The sequence below is a fragment of the Chiloscyllium punctatum genome, chromosome 14 (assembly GCF_047496795.1).
Source record: "Chiloscyllium punctatum isolate Juve2018m chromosome 14, sChiPun1.3, whole genome shotgun sequence".
Taxonomy (NCBI): domain Eukaryota; kingdom Metazoa; phylum Chordata; class Chondrichthyes; order Orectolobiformes; family Hemiscylliidae; genus Chiloscyllium; species Chiloscyllium punctatum.
The window spans coordinates 70,736-90,133 of NC_092752.1; the positions used below are offsets into that span (position 1 = coordinate 70,736).

The window sequence follows — 19,398 nt, forward strand, 5'->3', positions numbered from 1 at the left end:
CCACTTCCTCAGGCACCAGGAGGAAAAAGTGTGAAAAAGTTAAATCTCTTATAAATCTTTCCCCTCTCAACTTAAACCTATGCCCCCAAGTTTTGGACTTCCCCACCCCAGAGAAAATGCCTAGTCCAATTACCCTATCCACACCCCTCATGATTTTATAAACCTCTACAAAGTCATCCCTCAGCCTGTCACTCCAGAATAAACATCCCCAGGCTGTGGTGCTAGCTAGAAGGGCCAAATGGCCTACTCCTACGTCTACTGTCTATTCAGTCTCTCCCTATAGCTCAAACCCTCCAACCCTAGACTTGAAATGAAATAGCAGAGGCAGTAGCTGTGCAGACTCACTTGCTGGTTCAGCGTAGGTTTCTTTCTCAGTTTGAATCACTTCCCATGTGGTCACTGCCACTGACTTTGTCTGCTTTCTTTCTTTTTTAAAAAAGTGCCCATTATTTTGATTTTCACCCCCCCTAAGGTTCCAAAACAAATCAATAGCTTATAACACACTAACTACTGCTCCCAAAATTTGAGGAAATCAACTCTGACACTGAAAAAATCCTCAAAAAAGAAACTGCTCTTACAGCCACATTTTGTCCTGTCCTCTATCTTGAATTATCCAGAAACCTTCTCTTATCCATATTTTTCCACTTTTTGGTGCAAAGTAGATTAATTAAATCGATAATTTTCCTGTTCATTAACAAAACTTTCAAAATCATGTTGACAAACTCTGATCAAGCCATTTCATTTACAATTCACCTGAGTATGCATGCCATCAAGGTCCACTGATCTTACCAGAGTTCCACTTTATTCAGCATGATTTCTCAGTTAATTACTCTCATACCTTCTGATCTACTCCATCATACCCACCTTTACATTTCTTTGTAAAGTTTTAAGCAAACACATTTTTAGTATGTCACTCCTTCATCCTCTTTTAAAAAAAACGTTTTCTTTTTTAATTGGTCCTACCCAAGCTTTCTTACAAAGGGAAATTTTGGCAATCATTAAAGTTGTAGATTTACTAGAATAATACTTGAATGTAAAGGTTTATGTTTGAGAGGAGATACTAAATAAGCCATGAAATTTGGAAGGTTAGAAGTTCATTTGATTAACAGTTTCAAGAAATTAAGGAGAATAGAGCATATATCGGGAGAAACCATTTAGAACAATAAAACAATATTTCTAAGAATAAAATGTTGTGAATTCAACCAGGGATTTGGCTATTTTGGATCTGGTAATGGTGTAATTAGGCAGGTTCAATAAAAGGAGGAGCAAATTACTGCAGATACTGGAATCTGTACTAAAAACAACAAATGCTGGAGATCACAGTGGGTCAGACAGTATCCATGGAGACAAGGAAAGCTTCAGCTCTGATGAAGTGTCATATAGACTCAAAAGGTTAGCTTGCTCTCTCTCCATGGATGTTGTCTGACCCACTGTGATCTCCAGCATTTTCTTTTTTTCAGTACAGGTTCTATAAATAATCTCAGAGTAGAAGGTAGCCCTAGGAAACAGTGGCCATAACTTCAAATTTAGCATTCAGTTGGAGAGGAAAGAACTTGGGTCAGAAAACACTATTCATCTTAAATAAGGGTAATTAGGTAAGGATCAGGGCAGAGTTGGCTGGAGTGAACTGGGAAAGGTGTTTAGCAAAAAAAATTTAGGAACAATGGCAAATGATTAAGAAGATGGTTTATGACTCACTGCAAAGATATATTTTAGGTAGGAATGAGGATTCTATGTATTGGATAAACCAACCATGGTTAATCAATGGAATTAAAAGGATAGTATCAAATTATAGAGTTGTGGAGATACACAGAACAGAAACAGACCTTCCGGTCCAATCTGTTCTGTGAACAATTATTCTAAATGAATCTGGTCACATTTGGCCCATATCTCTCAAAACCCTTCCTATTCATATACCCATCCAGATGCATTTTAAATGTTGCAATTGTACCAGTCTCCACCAGCTCTTCTGGCAACTCATTCCATACATAGAGTCATAGAGATGTACAGCATGGAAACAAACCCTTCGGTCTAACTCGTCCATGCCAACCAGATATCCTAAACTAATCTAGTCCCATTTGCCAGCACTTGGCCCATATCCCTCCAAACCCTTCCTATTCACATACCCATCCAGAGGCCTTATAAATGTTGCAATTGTACCAGTCTCTACCACTTCCTCTGGCAGGTCATTTCATACACGTACCACCCTCCACGTGAAAAAGTTGCCCCTTAGGTCCCTCTTATATTTTTCCTCTTCTCACCCTAAACCTATTGCCCTCTATTCTGGACTCCCACACCCCAGGGAATTGTGTATTTATCCTATCCATTTTCCTCATGATTTTATAAACCTCTAAGGTCATCCCTTAGCCTCCAACACTCCAGGAAAAATAGCCCCAACCTATTCAACCTCTTCCTACACCTCAAATCCTCGAATCCTGGCAACATCCTTGTAAATCTTTTCTGAATCCTTTCAAGTTTCACAACATCCTTCTGGTAGGAAGGAGACCTGAACTGCATGCAATATTCCAACAGTGGCCTAACCAATGTCCTGTACAGCCGCAACATGACCTCCGAACTCCTATATTCAATGCTCTGACCAATAAAGGAAAGCATACCAAGCGCTTTCTTTCTATCCTATCTACCTGCAACTCTATTTTCAAGGAGCTATGAATCTGCACTCTAAGGTGTCTTTGTTCAGCAGCACTCCCTAGGACCTTGCCATTAAGTGTATAAGTTCTTCCTTAATTTGCTTTTCCAAAATGAAGCACCTCGTGTTTATGTAAATTAAACTCCATCTACCACTCCTCAGCCCATTGGCCCATCTGATCAAGATCCCATTGTACTCTGATGTAATCTTCTTCACTGTCCACTACACCTCTAATTTTGGGGTCTCCTGTAATACCTTCTACATTCACATCCAAATCATTTACATAAATGACGAAAAGTAGTGGAATCAGCACTGATCCTTGTGGCAGTCCACTGGTTACAAGCCTCCAGTCTGAAAAGCAACCCTCCACTACAACCCTGTCTTCTACCTTGAAGTCAGTTCTGTATCCCAAATACTGGATTAGTGGTGCTGGAAGAGCACAGCAGTTCAGGCAGCATCCAATGAGCAGCGAAATCAACGTTTCGGGCAAAAGCCTGCGATGCCTGTCTCTTTGTTGGCTATGTAGAACCAAAGGCGTAGCCATGGGCACACGTATGGGCCCCAGCTATGCCTGTCTCTTTGTTGGCTATGTAGAACAGTTGATCTTCCGTAATTACACCGGCACCACTCCCCACCTCTTCCTCCGCTACATTGATGACTGCATTGGCGCCACCTCGTGCTCCCGCGAGGAGGTTGAGCAATTCATCAACTTCACCAACACATTCCACCCTGACCTTAAATTTACCTGGACTATCTCTGACACCTCGCTCCGCTTCCTGGACCTCTCCATCTCCCTTAGTGACGACCGACTTGACACTGACATTTTTTACAAACCCACCGACTCCCATAGCTACCTGGATTACACCTCTTCCCACCCTATCTCTTGCAAAAATGCCATCCCGTATTCCCAATTTCTCCGCCTCCGCCGTATCTGCTCCCAGGAGGACCAGTTCCACCATAGGACACACCAGATGGCCTCCTTCTTTAGAGACCGCAATTTCCCTTCCCACGTGGTTAAAGATGCCCTCCAACGCATCTCGTCCACATCCCGCACCTCCGCCCTCAGACCCCACCCCTCCAACCGTAACAAGGACAGAACACCCCTGGTGCTCACCTTCCACCCTACAAACCTTCGCATCAACCAAATCATCCACCGACATTTCCGCCACCTCCAAAAAGACCCCACCACCAGGGATATATTTCCCTCCCCACCCCTTTCCGCCTTCCGCAAAGACCATTCCCTCCGTGACTACCTGGTCAGGTCCACAACCCCCTACGACCCACCCTCCCATTCTGGCACTTTCCCCTGCCACCGCAGGAACTGTAAAACCTGTGCCCACACCTCCTCCCTCACCTCTATCCAAGGCCCTAAAGGAGCCTTCCACATCCATCAAAGTTTCACCTGCACATCCACCAATATCATTTATTGTATCCGTTGCTCCCGATGCGGTCTCCTCTACATTGGGGAGACTGGGCGCCTCCTAGCAGAGCGCTTTAGGGAACATCTCTGAGACACCCGCACCAATCAACCAAACCGCCCCGTGGCCCAACATTTCAACTCCCCCTCCCACTCTGCCGAGGACATGGAGGTCCTGGGCCTCCTTCACCGCCGCTCCCTCACCACCAGACGCCTGGAGGAAGAACGCCTCATCTTCCGCCTCGGAACACTTCAACCCCAGGGCATCAATGTGGACTTCAACAGCTTCCTCATTTCCCCTTCCCCCACCTCATCCTAGTTTCAAACTTCCAGCTCAGTTACTGCCTCCTTGACTTGTCCGACCTGCCTATCTTCTTTTCTACCTATCCACTCCACCCTCTCCTCCTTGACCTATCACCTTCATCTCCTCCCCCACTCACCCATTGTACTCTATGCTACTCTCTCCCCACCCCCACCCTCCTCTAGCTTATCTCTCCATGCTTCAGGCTCATTGCCTTTATTCCTGATGAAGGGCTTTTGCCCGAAACATTGATTTCGCTGCTCGTTGGATGCTGCCTGAACTGCTGTGCTCTTCCAGCACCACTAATCCAGTATTTGATTTTCAGCATCTGCAGTCATTGTTTTTACCTCTGTATCCCAAATGTCTAGTTTTCCCTGTATTCCATGAGATCTAACCTTGCTAACCAGTCTCCCATGGGGAATCGTGTCGAGCGCCTTACCTGAAATCCATATAGATCACGTCTTCTGCTTTGCCCTCATCAATCCTTTTTGGTTACTTCTTCAAAAGAAAATTCAATCAAGTTCGAGAGACATGATTTCCCATGCACAAAGCCTTGCTGACTATCCCTAATCTGTCCTATCCCTCAGGATACCCTCCAACAACTTGCCCATCACCAACATCAGGCTTACCGGTCGACAGTTATGTGGCTTTACCTTACCACTTTTCTTAAATAGAGGTAGCACGTTAGCCAACCTCCAGTTTTCCGGCACCTCACCAATGACAATCGACGATACAAATATTAGATTAGATTACTTACAGTGTGGAAACAGGCCCTTCGGCCCAACAAGTCCACACCGCCCCGCCGAAGCGCAACCCACCCATACCCCTACATCTACCTCTTACCTAACACTACGGGCAATTTAGCATGGCCAATTCACCTGACCTGCACATCTTTGGAGTGTGGGAGGAAACCGGAGCACCCGGAGGAAACCCACGCAGACACGGGGAGAATGTGCAAACTCCACACAGAGAGTCGCCTGAGGCGGGAATTGAACCCGGGTCTCTGGCGCTGTGAGGCAGCAGTGCTAACCACTGTGCCACCGTGCCGCCCACTAAATATCTCAGCAAGGTATCCCTGCAACCACTTCTCTAGCTTCACAGACCTGATCAGGTCCTGGGGACATCTCCACCTTTATGCATTTCAAGATATCCAGCACCATCACCTCTGTAATATAGACATTTTCCAAGATATCACTATCTATTTCCCTACATTCTATATCTTCCATGTCCTTCTCCACAGTGAACACTGATGCAAAATACTCGCTTAGTATCTCCCTCATCTCCTTTGACTCCACACAGGTTTTCTTGCTGATCTTTGAGGGGCCCTATTCTCTCCCTAGTTACCCTTTTGTCCTTAATGTATTTGAAAAAACCCTTTGGATTCTTCTTAACCCTATTTGCCAAAGCTATCTCATGTCCCCTTTTGCCCTCCTGATTCCCGCTTAAAGTATACTCCTACTGCCTTTATACTCTAAGGATTCACTCAACCTCTCTTGTCTATACCAGACATATTCTTCCTTCTTTTTTCTTTACCAAATGCAGCACCCTCTGCATGAAAGATTTGTCCCTTTGGTTTCTTTTAATTCTTTCCTCTCTCACCTTAAACCTATGACCTTAAGTTTTGGATTCCTCTACCCTGGGGAAAAGATCTTCGCTATTCACCTTATTCATGGTGAATAAACACAGTATTCCAAAGGTGGCCTAACCAATGTCCTATACAGCCGCAACATGACCTCTCAACTCCTATGCTCAATGCACTGACCAATTAAGACAAGCATACCAAACACCTTCTTCACTACTCTTTCTCCCTGCAACTCCACTTTCAAGTGACTATGAACCCGCACCCCAAAGTCCTTTTGTTTGGCAACACTTTCCAGGACCTTACCATTAAGTGTCTAAATCCTGCCCTGATTTGCCTTTCAAAAACTAAATCTAAATTTAATTTATATTTAGTTTAACTTATTTAAATTAAACACCACCTGCCACACCTCAGCCCATTTGCCCATCTGATTACAGTCCTGTTGTACTCTGACATAAACTTCTTCACTCTCCACCACACTGCCAATTTTGGTGTCATCTGCAAACTTACTAACCATACCTCCTATATTCACATCCAAATAATTTACATAAACAACAACAAAGTAGACGACCAGCATCAGTCCTTGCGGCACAGGCCTCCAGTCCATAGAGCAACCCTCCACCATCACTCTTAGTTTTGAGTCAACTTTTGTATCCAAATGGCTAGCTCTCTCTATATTCTATGTGATCTAACTTTGCTAACCAGTCTACCATACGGAACCTTGTCAATCGCCTTACTGAAGTCCATACAGACAACATCCACTGCTCCACTTTCAACAATCATCTTCGGCATTTCTTCAAAACATTCAGTAGAAAGGAAAACATACAACGTGGCAAAGCCTAGTGAATTTCTACATGAATACAAACCAGAGTACTGGGAGAGTTTAAAACCAAAAAAAGATCGCCAATAATAAAATGGAAACAAACAATAAATGAGGGCAACTAGCAAGTAGCATAAAAACAGACAGTAAGTACTTCTATTCATATTTATATACCTAAAGAAAAGACAAAGTGAATATAGGTCGCTTCGACAACAAGGCTGGAGAAAGAATTGAGAATAAAGAAATGGGCAGAGTTGAAAACTAATAGCATTCCAAAAGTACTAATTAATCAAAAGCAAAAATGGTGACAGCAGCTTGAGAGATGGGGAGAAATTAAACAATAATTATCGCTACAGAAATAAAGTACTCATACCTTAACTCCTTTGATCTAAAAATGATTTAAAAATTGGTAACTATAGACCAGTTATTTAACATCTTCACTGAGAAAATGTGAGAATAAATTATATAGGATGTAACAGTAGAAAATTTATAAAGATATAATATTAAGCAGAGTGAGCATGGTTTCACAAAGGGAGAGCCAGTGGATGTGATACATTTAGATTTCCAAAATGTGTCAATAAGTTATTACACATAAGGCTACTTAAGAGCCCACGGTGTTGGAAGCAATATTTAACACGGATAGAGGAATGGCAACAAGAAGAGCAGCCAAGTATTATTTAAAATGGAGAAAGCTGTAGCACTGGAGGATTTGGGGGCCCACATGCTTAAGTCACAAAAAGGTAGGGAATACGGAAGATTGTAGGTGAGATGGATCTGCTGCCATTGTCTTTCTATTTGGTAGTGATCATGAGTTGTCCAAGGAACCTTGGTGAATTTCTACAGTGCATCTTGTGGATGGTAGGAATATAGGGACAGAAATAGGCTATTCAGTGCTCAAGCCTGTCCACCACTCAATGAGATCATGGATAATGTTTGGCCCCTTTTGTTTTTAGAATACTTTTGCTTAACTTTCGCAGATTTAAAATTAACAACTGATCCTGTATCAACTGCCATTTGTGGAAGAAAATTCCAAACATCTACCCCACTTTGTGCACAGAAGAGCTACCTGATATCTCTGAAGAACAATCTGAGTCTAATTTTTAGATAAGGTCCACTGGTCGAAGAATAACTGTGGAAATGGTTTATCTTTATCTACCCTGTCTTTTTCTATTCGTAACTTGAAGACTTCGACCAGATCATCTTATTTTTCTGAATTCTACAGAAAACCAAGGCTAATTTGTAAAATCTCAATCCTTAATTTAACCCCTCAAGTCCTGGTATCATTCTTGTAAACCTATGATGTACTCCTTCCAAGGCGAACATGTCCATCCTAAGGTGTGGTAGCCAGATCTGTTCGCAATAATCCAAGTGAGGCCTAACCGGGGTTTTTGTATAACTGTAGTATAACTTCTGTATTCTTATAATCCAGTATAAAGGCCAGTATTCCATTAGCCTTCTTGACCTGGCATTTTGAAGATCTTTGTACCTGAATCCCTAAGTCTCCTTGGTATTCTAATGTATTTAACTTCACACCATCTAGAAAGTATCCTGATCTATCATTTTTGGTCCAAAATGGATAACCTCTCACTTGCTGACATTGAATACCATATGCCACAGTTTTGCCCATTCACCTAGTCTATTAATATGCTTGTCATTTTATGCTATCATTCATGCAGTCTACAATTCTGCCTAACTTTGTCTCATTAATTTTGGGTATATTACTTTTTATGCCGTTATCCAAAGTTGTTAATAAATGACGTGAATAACTGAGGCCTTAACACAGATCCTTGTGGGACACCACTAGTCACTGCCTGTCAATTTGAATACCTACCCATTATCCCAACTTTCTGTAACCTGCCTCTCAGTTAATTTCCCAGCCATGTCAATAATTTGCCCCCTATTTCATGGACTTCTACCTTAGTTAACAGTCCCCTCAGTGGGACTTTATCAAATGCCTTCTGGAAGTTCTATAAACAACATGCACAGACATTACCTTGTCCACTAACTCATTCACCTCTCCAAAAGATTCAATGAGATTTTTTAGGCATAACCTATCCATCTGTCATGAAATCATGCTGGCTCTCCCTGATTAACTTTTTTTTGAAATGCTCAGTTACACGCAAGTAACTTCCCCACCACAGATGCTATGCTAACTGATCTGTAATTCTCCCATTTTCTTCTTTCAGCCATCTTAAAAACTGAAGTGACATGTGCAACTTACCAATCCAGAGGGACAACTTCTGAACCTAGAGAACTTTGAAAGATTATAATTAGGACACCGACAATGTGCTCCCCTTCTTTGAATACCCTTCCATGGAAACCATCAGTCTTGAGGATTTATCATTCGTTCATTTATATTAGTTTCACTTAGTCCCTGTTCCTGATCTACTATCCATTTCCTCATGACTTCTTTCAAGCTATCCTTATTTCCTACTGCAAACACCGAGGCAAAGTTCATCAAATTCATCATGCAAACGTGGGTGGGAGTTGCTTATATTAGTGGTGGTGGTGTTAGGCATTGTATAAATCAAAAATTTAAGAGTAATGTGTAACATGGGTAATAAAGTAATAGTGGAGGACTTCAATATACATACATACTGGTCAACGTGCTGTCTAAGCAAAGGACAGTTGTGGGAAGTTGTGCGTGGAGTTCGAGGAGATAGGAGAGGCACTAAATGAATTGCTAACACTGAAAAAAAGATAACATTGTTGAGGAGAATACTGAGATACGGGCTATTAGACTAGATGGGATTGCGGTTCATAATGAAGTGGTGTTAGCAATTCTGGAATGTGTGAAAATAGATAAGTCCCCTGGGCCTTATGGGATGGGAGTTATCCTCAGATTTTCTGGGAAACTAGGGAGGAGATTGCAGAGCCTTTGGCTTTGATCTTTATGTCATCATTGTCTGCAGGAATAGTGCCAGAAAACTGGAGGATAACAAATGTCCTCTTGTTCACGAAGGGGAGTAGAGACAAGGTAATTATACACCAGTGAGTCTTACTTTAGTTATGGGTAAAGTGTTGGAAAGGGTTAGAAGTTGTAGGATTTATAATCACCGAGAAAGAAATAATTTTATTAGGGATTTGTGAAGGGTAGGTCATGCCTCACAAACCTTATCGAGTTCTTTGAGAAGGTGACCAAACCAGTGGATGACGGTAAAGCGATTGATGTGGTATAGATTTCAGTAAAGTGTTTGATAAGGTTCCACATGATAGCCTATTGCAGAAAGTGCGGAGGCATGGAATTAAGGGCGATATAGCAGTTTGGATCAGAAATTGACTAGCTGAAAGAAAATGGAGTGTGGTGATTGATGGGAAATGTTTATCCTGGAGTTCAGTTATTAGTGGTGTACCACAAGGATTTGTTTTGGGGCCACTGCTGTTTGTCATTTCTATAAAATGACCTGAATGAGGGCGTAGAAGGATGAGTTAGTAAAATTGCGGGTGACACTAAAATTGGTGGAGTTGTAGACAATGTAACCTGTAACATCTTTAGGCAAAGGGACATAGATAAGCTGCAGAGCTGGGCTGAGAGGTGGCAAATGGAGTTTAATGCAGAAAAGTGAGAGGTGATTCACTTTGAAAGGAGTAACAGAAATACTGAGTACTGGGCTAATTGTAAGATTCTTGGTAGTGTAGACGAGCAGAGAGATCTGTGTCCACACACAAAGATCCATGAAAGTTGCTGAAAATGTGTTGTTGGAAAAGCGCAGCAGGTCAGGCAGCATCCAAGGAACAGGAGAATCGACGTTTCGGGCATAAGCCCTTCTTCAGGAATGAGGAAAGTGTGTCCAGCAGGCTAAGATAAAAGGTAGGGAGGAGGGACTTGGGGAAGGGGCGTTGGAAATGCGATAGATGGAAGGAGATCAAGGTGAGGGTGATAGGCCAGAGTGGGGTGGGGTCGGAGAGGTGGGGAAGAAGATTGCAGGTTAGGAAGACGGTGCTGAGTTTGAGGGATTTGACTGAGACAAGGTGGGGAGACGGGAAATGAGGAAACTGGAGAAATCTGAGTTCATCCCTTGTGGTTGGAGGGTTCCTAGGCGGAAGTCCCGCCTAGGAACCCTCCAACCACAAGGGATGAACTCAGATTTCTCCAGTTTCCTCATTTCCCCTCCCCCCACCTTGCCTCAGTCAAATCCCTCAAACTCAGCACCGCCTTCCTAACCTGCAACCTTCTTCCTGACCTCTCTGACCCCACCCCACTCTGGCCTATCACCTTCACCTTGACCTCCTTCCACCTATCGCATTTCCAACGCCCCTTCCCCAAGTCCCTCCTCCCTACCTTTTATCTTAGCCTGCTGGACACACTTTCCTCATTCCTGAAGAAGGGCTTATGCCCAAAACGTCGATTCTCCTGTTTCTTGGATGCTGCCTGAACTGCTGCGCTTTTCCAGCAACACATTTTCAGCTCTGATCTCCAGCATCTGCAGTCCTCACTTTCTCCTCGAAGATCCATGAAAGTTGCCAACCAGGTTGATAGGGTAGTTAAGAGGGCATACAGTGTGTTAGCTTTTATTTGTTGAGGGATTTGAGTTTCAGAGCCACAAAGTCATGTTGTAGCTGTACAAAATTCTGGTGTGGCCGCACTTGCAGTATTGTGTGCAGTTCTGGTTGCTGCATTATTGGATGCATGTGGAAGCTTTGGAAAGGGTGCAGAGGAGATTTACCAAGATGTTGCCTGGTATGGAGGGAAGGTCTTATGAGGAAAGGCTGAGGGACTGGAGAGTATTTTTGTTAGAGAGAAGGCGGCTGAGAGGTGACTGAATAGAGACATACATGATGGTTGGATGATTGTATATGGTGGATTGTGAGAACCTTTTTTCTCATATGACAATGGCTAGCATGAGGGGACATGGCTTTAAATTGAGGGGTGATAGATATCGGACAAATGTTTGGGGTACGTTCTTTACTCAGAGTAGTAAGGGTGTGGAACGCCCTGCCTGTGACGGACGTACATTTGCCAACTTTAAGGGCATTGAAATGGTCATTTGGTAAACATATGGATGATAATGGAATAGTGTAGGTTGGATGGGTTTCAGATTGGTTTCACAGGCTGGTGAAACATCAAGAGCCGAAGGGCCTATACTGCACTGCAGTGTTCTATGTTAAACTGTATAGCAGCACACAGGTGCTTCTGCTCCAAGGTTCCATGCATGGCAGTCAGCATCAGAGGCCCTCGCAACTGCTAAGGAACCTGGAGTGAACACTGATACTGGTAAACCTAATCAGCACAAATGCTGTGAAGGATGAATTCCTTGAATATGTTCCAGAGGATTTCTGGAACAGAACACCGAAGAACCAACAAAGGATCAGGCTTAGTATTTTGCAGTTCAGAGGATTAATGCTACTGTTAAAGAGCTCTCAAGTAAGGGAACAGTGCTCTTAAAATGATAGAATTTTACATGATAGAATTTTTAAATGATAGAAGTTTGAAAGTGCTTAAAACTAAAGTATGAAGCAAACTGTGAAGGCTAGGACAAATTACCTATGGTAGATTATGAAAATTGTTATGATCCAACTGATTGTCACACAGAGCAAGTCAGATTCCAAAGCAAAACTGAGCCTGATAGATCATAAGTTTTATTTTTACAATTTGGTTATCATGGTCTGTCACTGATCATGTTCACATGAGGCTGCCTTACGATAAAAGATCAAGATGTATTACATCAAAGAAGAAATCTACACATAAAGCGATTGGAAAATATCGTAAATAGCAACATGAAAATTTAATTTAATTTTCTAACAATATTTTCTGCAGACACTCAACCCCAGTGGAGTATTACTCCTCCCTTCACTCTTTACTTTCTTCACTGATGAGGTTGTACATTTTTTTTTCGTTACAAACTTCCTGTACATTCATCAGATGGAATGACTTACATCTCTTTCAACTAGTAAGGGGTTACAGGGTTATGGAGAATGGGCGGGCAGGAAATGGAGTTGACACTGAGATGAGATCAGCTATGACTATCAAATGGCAGGGCAGACTCAAGGGGCTGAATTCAGGATTCCTGATGAAGGGCTTTTGCCCGAAATGTCGATTTTCCTGCACTTTGGACGCTGCCTGACCTGCTGTGCTTTTCCAGCACCACTCTAATCTAGATTCTGATCTCCAGCATCTGTAGTCCTCACTTTTGCCTCGAAGGGCTGAATTGCCTACTCTTGCTCGGAGTTCCTCTGTTCTCCCAGAAACACAAAAATACATGTTAACCCACTAATTTTATGCCCTGAACCTTCAAAGTGACTCAGGTTCTTTTCCAGCTCTTCTCTTTTGACAGCTTAGAAGAAATTAAATTACAAAATACAAGAAGTGAACCATTCAGCCCCTCAAGCCTGCTGTCATTCGATAAGATCGTGGTTGATTGATTTGCATTTTGAATCCCACATTCTCAACTACTCCTGATAACTTAAGGTTCTTGTTTGGCAGGAGAATCAATCTACATTTATCTTAAAAATATTTAATGACCCCACTTTCACCACCTTCTGAGGAAGAAAGTTCCACAGTCACACAACTCAAAGAAACAAAATTCTTTTCTCTTGTGGTTTTAAACGAGACCCCAATTCTCCTAGTTCTGGACTTGCCCACAAAAGGAAACATTCTTCCCACATCCACTTTGTCAAGATCATTTAGGATTTTATGCATATCAATCGTCATTCCTCTTATAGAAACATAAGAGATAGGAGCAGGAGGGGGGAATTTGGCACTTCGAGCTTGCTTATTCCTTCATCGCAATCATGACCAATTGTTCAATTCAATAGCCTAATCTTGCTTTCTCCCCTTAACCTTTGATCACATTTGCCCCAAGTGTATATCTAACACACACAAATACATTCAATGCTGTGGCATCAACACTTTCCTGTGGTAATGAATTCCACATGCCCACCATTCTTTGGGTGAAGAAACTTCTACTCATTTCCATTATAAATGGTCCATCCTAAATCCTCAGACTGTGACCCCGAGTTCTGACTGCACCTTCCCTGCATCTACCCTGCAGTAGTCCAGTTAGAATTTTATAAGTCTCTATGAGATCCCCCCCCTCACATCTCTGAATTCCAGTGAAAACAATTCTAATCTAGTCAATCGCTTCTCATACATCAGTCTGGTCATCCCCGGAAACAGCCTAATAAACCTTTGCTGTACTCCCTCGAGCATCCTTCCTCAGAAAAGGAGACCGAAACTGCACACAATATTCTAGGTGTGGCCTCACTAAGGTCCCATATAACTGCAACAATACATCTCTGCTCCTGTGCTCGCAACCTCTTGCAATGAAGGCCAACATACTATCTGCCTTCTTGACTGCCTGGTGGACCTGCATGCTTACCTTCCGCGAGAGGTGCACAAGGGCAGCCATTCAGGTGCCTGCTCACACTCACTTCTCCCAATTTGCAGCCATTCAGGTAGTAATCTGCCTTCTTGTTTTTGCTTCCAAAGAGAATAACCATGCTAGACGTAAGTTTTCTCACTGAGCTGGAAGATTTGTTTTTCGACGTTTCATCACCATACTAGGTAATATCATCAGTGAGCCTCTGGTGAAATACTGGTATTATGGCCCACTTTCAATTTGTGTGTTTAGGTTTCCTTGGGTTAATGATGGCATTTCTTGTGTTGGTTATGTAATTTCCTTTTCTGGAAAGATCAAAGAACAGGAAATGATATCACAAACACAAGGAAGTCTAAACACAAATAGAAAGCGGGCATAACACCAGTTCTTCATTGGAGGCGCATTGATGTTACCTAGAATGAATCACCTGAAAACTAACCTTCCAGCTCAGTGAGCTAACTTACATCCAGAACCTCAACCTGAGCTACAAATCTTCTCCAAACTCTGAATAACCTCACATTTATCCAAATTATACCACTGATGTACCCACTCACCCATCTGTCCACATCATGCTGAAGGATCTCTGCATCCTCATCATTGTTCAGTCTCCCACCCAACTTGGTATCATCTGCAAACTTTGAGATATTACATTTAGTCCCCTCATCCAAATCATTAATATATATTGTGAATAGCTGGGGTCCTAGCACCGATCCCTGTGGCACCCCACTAGTTACTGCCTATCAATGTGAAAAGGATCTATTAATTCCTACTCTTTGTTTCCTCTCTGCCAACCAGTTTTCTATCCATCTCAATACACTTCCCCTAATTCCATGAGCTTTAATCTGCATAATAATCTCTTATGTGGGACTTTGACAACAAACTGTAGTAGGAGCAAGTCCAATCTATTGAAATTATTTTCAAAAGACTATCCAGTCACCATTCAAGATATCAATTCAGCAAACCTTCTCTGAACTGCCTCCAATATGTCTAATATGATTATTTGTTCACAAGGTCAAGCCTTGAAGTTAGTTGCTGGTGGATTCTTGGTCCCACAATGAATCAAGACATTATGGAGAGCAGATATAAAAGTGTAATTTCTCTCTTCAAGAGAGGAAATAGGGAAAACCCCGGCAATTACAGACCAGTCAGTCTCACGTCTGTCATCTGCAAGGTGTTAGAAAGGATTCGGAGGAATAGGATTTATGACCATCTGGAAGAGCATGGCTTGATTAGATACAGTCAGCACGGCTTTGTGAGGGGCAGGTCATGCCTCACAAATCTTACTGAGTTCTTTGAGGATGTTACTAGATAAGTTGATGAGGGTTGAGCAGTGGATGTGGTGTATATGGACTTCAGCAAGGCATTTGATAAGGTTCCCCAAGGTAGGCTCGTTCAGAAGGTCAGGAGGAATGGGAGACAGGGAAATTTAGCTGTCTGGATTCGGAATTGGCTGGTCGATAGAAGATAGCGAGTGGTAGTAGAAGGAAAATATTCTGCCTGGAAGTCAGTGGTGAGTGTTGTTCCACAGGGCTCTGTTCTTGGGCCTCTACTCTTTCTAATTTTTATTAATGACTTGGATGAGGAGATTGAAGGATGGGTTAGCAAGTTTGCAGATGACACAAAGGTTGGAGGTGTCGTTGACAGTATAGAGGGCTATTGTAGGCTGCAGCGGGACATTGACAGGATGCAGAGATGGGCTGAGAGGTAGCAGATGGAGTTCAACCTGGATAAATGCGAAGTGATGCATCTTGGAAGGTCGAACTTGAAAGTGGAGTACAGGATTAAAGACAAGATTCTTGGCAGTGTGGAGGAACAGAGGGATCTTGGTGTGCAGGTACATAGACCCCTTAAAATGGCCATCCAAGTGGACAGGGTTGTTAAGAAAGCATATGGTGTTTTGGCTTTCATTAACAGGGGGATTGAGTTTAAGAGTCGTGAGATCTTGTTGCAGCTCTATAAAACTTTGGTTAGACCGCACTTGGAATACTGTGTCCAGTTCTGGTCGCCCTATTATAGGAAAGATGTGGATGCTTTGGAGGGGGTTCAGAGGAGGTTTACCAGGATGCTACCTGGAATGGAGGGTTTATCTTACAAAGAGGGGTTGACTGAGCTCGGACTATTTTCATTCGAAAAAAGAAGGAAGAGAGGGGACCTAATTGAGATGTACAAGATAATGAGAGGCATATATTGAGTTGATAGCCAGAGACTTTTTCCCAGGGCAGAAATTGTTAACACGAGGGGTCATAGTTTTAAGCTGTTTGGCGGAAAGTATAGAGGGGATGTCAGAGGCGGGTTCTTTACACAGAGAGTTGAGAGAGCATGGAATGCTTTGCCAGCAGCAGTTGTGGAAGCGAGGTCATTGGGGATATTTAGGAGACTGCTGGACATGCAGATGGTCACAGAAATTTGAGGGGTCGTACATTAGGTTTACCTTACATGAGGATCAATGGTCGGCACAACATCGTGGGTTGAAGGGCCTGTTCTGTGCTGTACTGTTCTATGTTCTATATGTTCTATGGAATTGAAACCTGAGATCAGCCATGATTGTGTAAAATGAAGTCGGCTCAAGAGACCCTACAGCATATTTTTCTATTTTGCAAACTTTAAGCCATAACTCTGGAAAGTGTGCACCTAGTTATGTCTTTACATATTCAACAACTGCACCTGAGTAGATAAGGTATCATTGCACAGTAAATGCAGAAACATCTTCTCAAAAGATGAGGACATCAAATTTTCTGATCAATTGCAAATATTTCTAAGTGCTACAATTTGATGAACCATTAACAATTATTCCTTCCCAAATGTATAGATCAAGAAATTTTCATTAAGATATATCCATACATGGTTATTACCCTTAAAAGGGTGGGTCATCAGGCAAAGGGCTTGCACGTGATCTAAAGGCTGTAATTTAGAAATAAGTGCAGTGGAAAACATAATTATCAAGAGTCATCTATACAAAATACTGGTGAAAATGTTCATGTTTACTTTTTTTTGTTGTGAACAATAAAAAGACACAAGCTTTGACAAAGAGTCAGTGAGACTCGAAACGTCAGCTCTTTTCTCTCCTTACAGATGCTGTCAGACCTGCTGAGACTTTCCAGTATTTTCTCTTTTGGTTTCAGATTCCAGCATCCACAGTAATTTGCTTCTAAAAAGACACATACCTGTTTGTTGGCTAAAACAACAACAGGAAGTGTTGCATATCCTTGGACCAGTTGGTGAAGTTCTTTCTTAGCAAGTGGCATCTGATTACGATCTGCTGAATCTACTACGTAAACCAAAGCCTGTGATCCAGGTAGATAAGATGGCCAACATTTACGCAGAGATTTATTACCGCCAACTTTAAGAGAGAAAAAAAGGTAATGAAGCAGATTAGAGTGCATTGAAGAACAAGTCTGTTATAATAATATTTAATTCTTTTGAAAACTAGTAATTTAAAGCCCCAAAGATCATTTGGACCAGTCTGTCACCGGATTGGCTCTTCAACAAATTCCCTTCCGCTTTTCTAATTTCCCCTTAAGTTTTAATGTTTTTTTAAATTATCTACACTCCCTTAAAGAGCACTTTGATTCAATTACTGTCTATGGCCATGAATTTCATGTTCACTCTACAAAAAATATTACTCTAACCTCTTTCTTTATCCTTTTGCTCATGATCTTTAATCTCATCCTGTCTTGTTCACTGGCCAGCAGTAATAGATTTTCTCTATTTACATTATTTAAAACCCTCAAAACTAAACAGATATCTCTTCCACTCATTTGCATTAATGAAAAGAACCCAGTTTCTCTAAAACAAATGAGAATGCGGGAAACTCTTAGCAAGTCTGGCTGCATTTTTGAAGAAATCAAATTAATGTTTTGATTCAAACAGCAACTGATTTTCTCTCCACACCTGCTGCCAGACTTGTAATTTCTTGCACTTTGTTTTCACTATCGCTTTTCAAACTCAATTATTGAAGTCTGTGAATTTCTTTGCATTCATAACACGACTTTTACATCCCATGATTGAAAAATATTCAAAATTAGACAACTTTCTAAGTGTCCTAAATAATTCTTTGCACAGTTTTAACATTATCAGGTTTGACCCTACCTGTATCATCTAAAATCCTGCATTTTCTTACAGATTTATTGACTTTACCCCTCTCCACCAAAAAGTAAATTCTAAATTATACTGAACTATCAAACAGATTCAAATTAGTCAAAAATAAAACTGGTATGATATTGTTGAAAAAAAAATTGTTGAAGCTCGAGTTGGCATTCTTGTGAAATGTCCTGATCTTGCATTCACCAGGTCATTTCACAAGAATGGAGAAAGTGAGGACAGCAGATGGAGAATCCTAGTCGAAAAGTGTGGCGCTGGAAAAGCATAGCAGGTCAGGCAGCATCTGCGGAGCAGGAGTGTTGACATTTCGGGTATAAGCCTTTCATCAGGAATGTTGGGGGAGGGACTGAGATAAATAGGAGGGAGGGCTTGGTGGGGGGCGGGGGGGGGAGGAGGGGGCGGGGAAGGTAACTGGGAAGGCAATTGGTGGATGCAGGGGGGTAATTGTGATAGGTCGGTGGGGAGGGTGGAGTGGATAAGTGGGAAGGAAGATGGGCAGGTAGTCAGGTCAAGAGGGTGGTGCCAAATTGGAGGGTTGGATCTGGAATGACGTGCAGAGTGGGGAGATTTGGAAACAAGGTAAAGTCGATGTTGATGTCATGTGGTTGAAGGGTCCCAAGGTGGAGGTGAGGTGCTCTTCCTCCGGTGGCAGGTAGATTGGATTTGGCAGTGGAGACGGCCCAGGACTTGCATGCCCTTGGGGGAGTGGGAGGGGAAGTTGAATTTGTCAGCCACAGGGTGGTGGGGTTGTTTGATGGGTGTGTCCTAGTTGGTGTCCTGTCTCTCTGATGCTGAGGAGACCACATTGAGAGCAATGGACAGAGTAGATGGATGTGCAAGAAAATCTCTGCAAGATGTGAAAAGATCCTTTACGGCCTTGGACAGAGGTGAGGGGGGAGGTATGGGCACAGGTTTTACACATCATGCGACTGCAAGGGAAGATGCCAGGAGAGAAGGGTGGGTTGTTGGGGAGGTGCGTGGACCTAACAAGAAAGGTATAGAGGGAATGTTCTCTGCGGAACGCAGATATGGGGTAGGGAGGGAAATATACCTTTGGTGGTGGAGTCTGATTGTAGGTGGCTGTGTGTGCGCACGTGTATGTGTGTGTGTGCGCACGTGTATGTGTGTGTGTATATGGGGGGGTGCTCTATCCTTGTTGCGGTTGGATGGATGGGGATGGGGTTCAAGGGTGAAGGGGCTGGAATTAGAGGAGC

At 42.6% G+C, this 19,398-nt stretch overlaps 1 protein-coding gene across 2 annotated transcripts in view; it reads right to left on the reverse strand.

Moving 5' to 3' along the window:
• Positions 1-19,398, reverse strand: part of LOC140485519 (ADP-ribosylation factor-like protein 9) — a 56,064-nt gene that overhangs the window by 5,996 nt on the left and 30,670 nt on the right. For both annotated transcript variants that reach the window (XM_072583695.1, XM_072583696.1), the window contains exon 3: positions 17,248-17,423. In XM_072583695.1, coding sequence (XP_072439796.1) covers positions 17,248-17,423 — 176 coding nt within the window. The remainder of the gene's footprint in view (positions 1-17,247; positions 17,424-19,398) is intronic.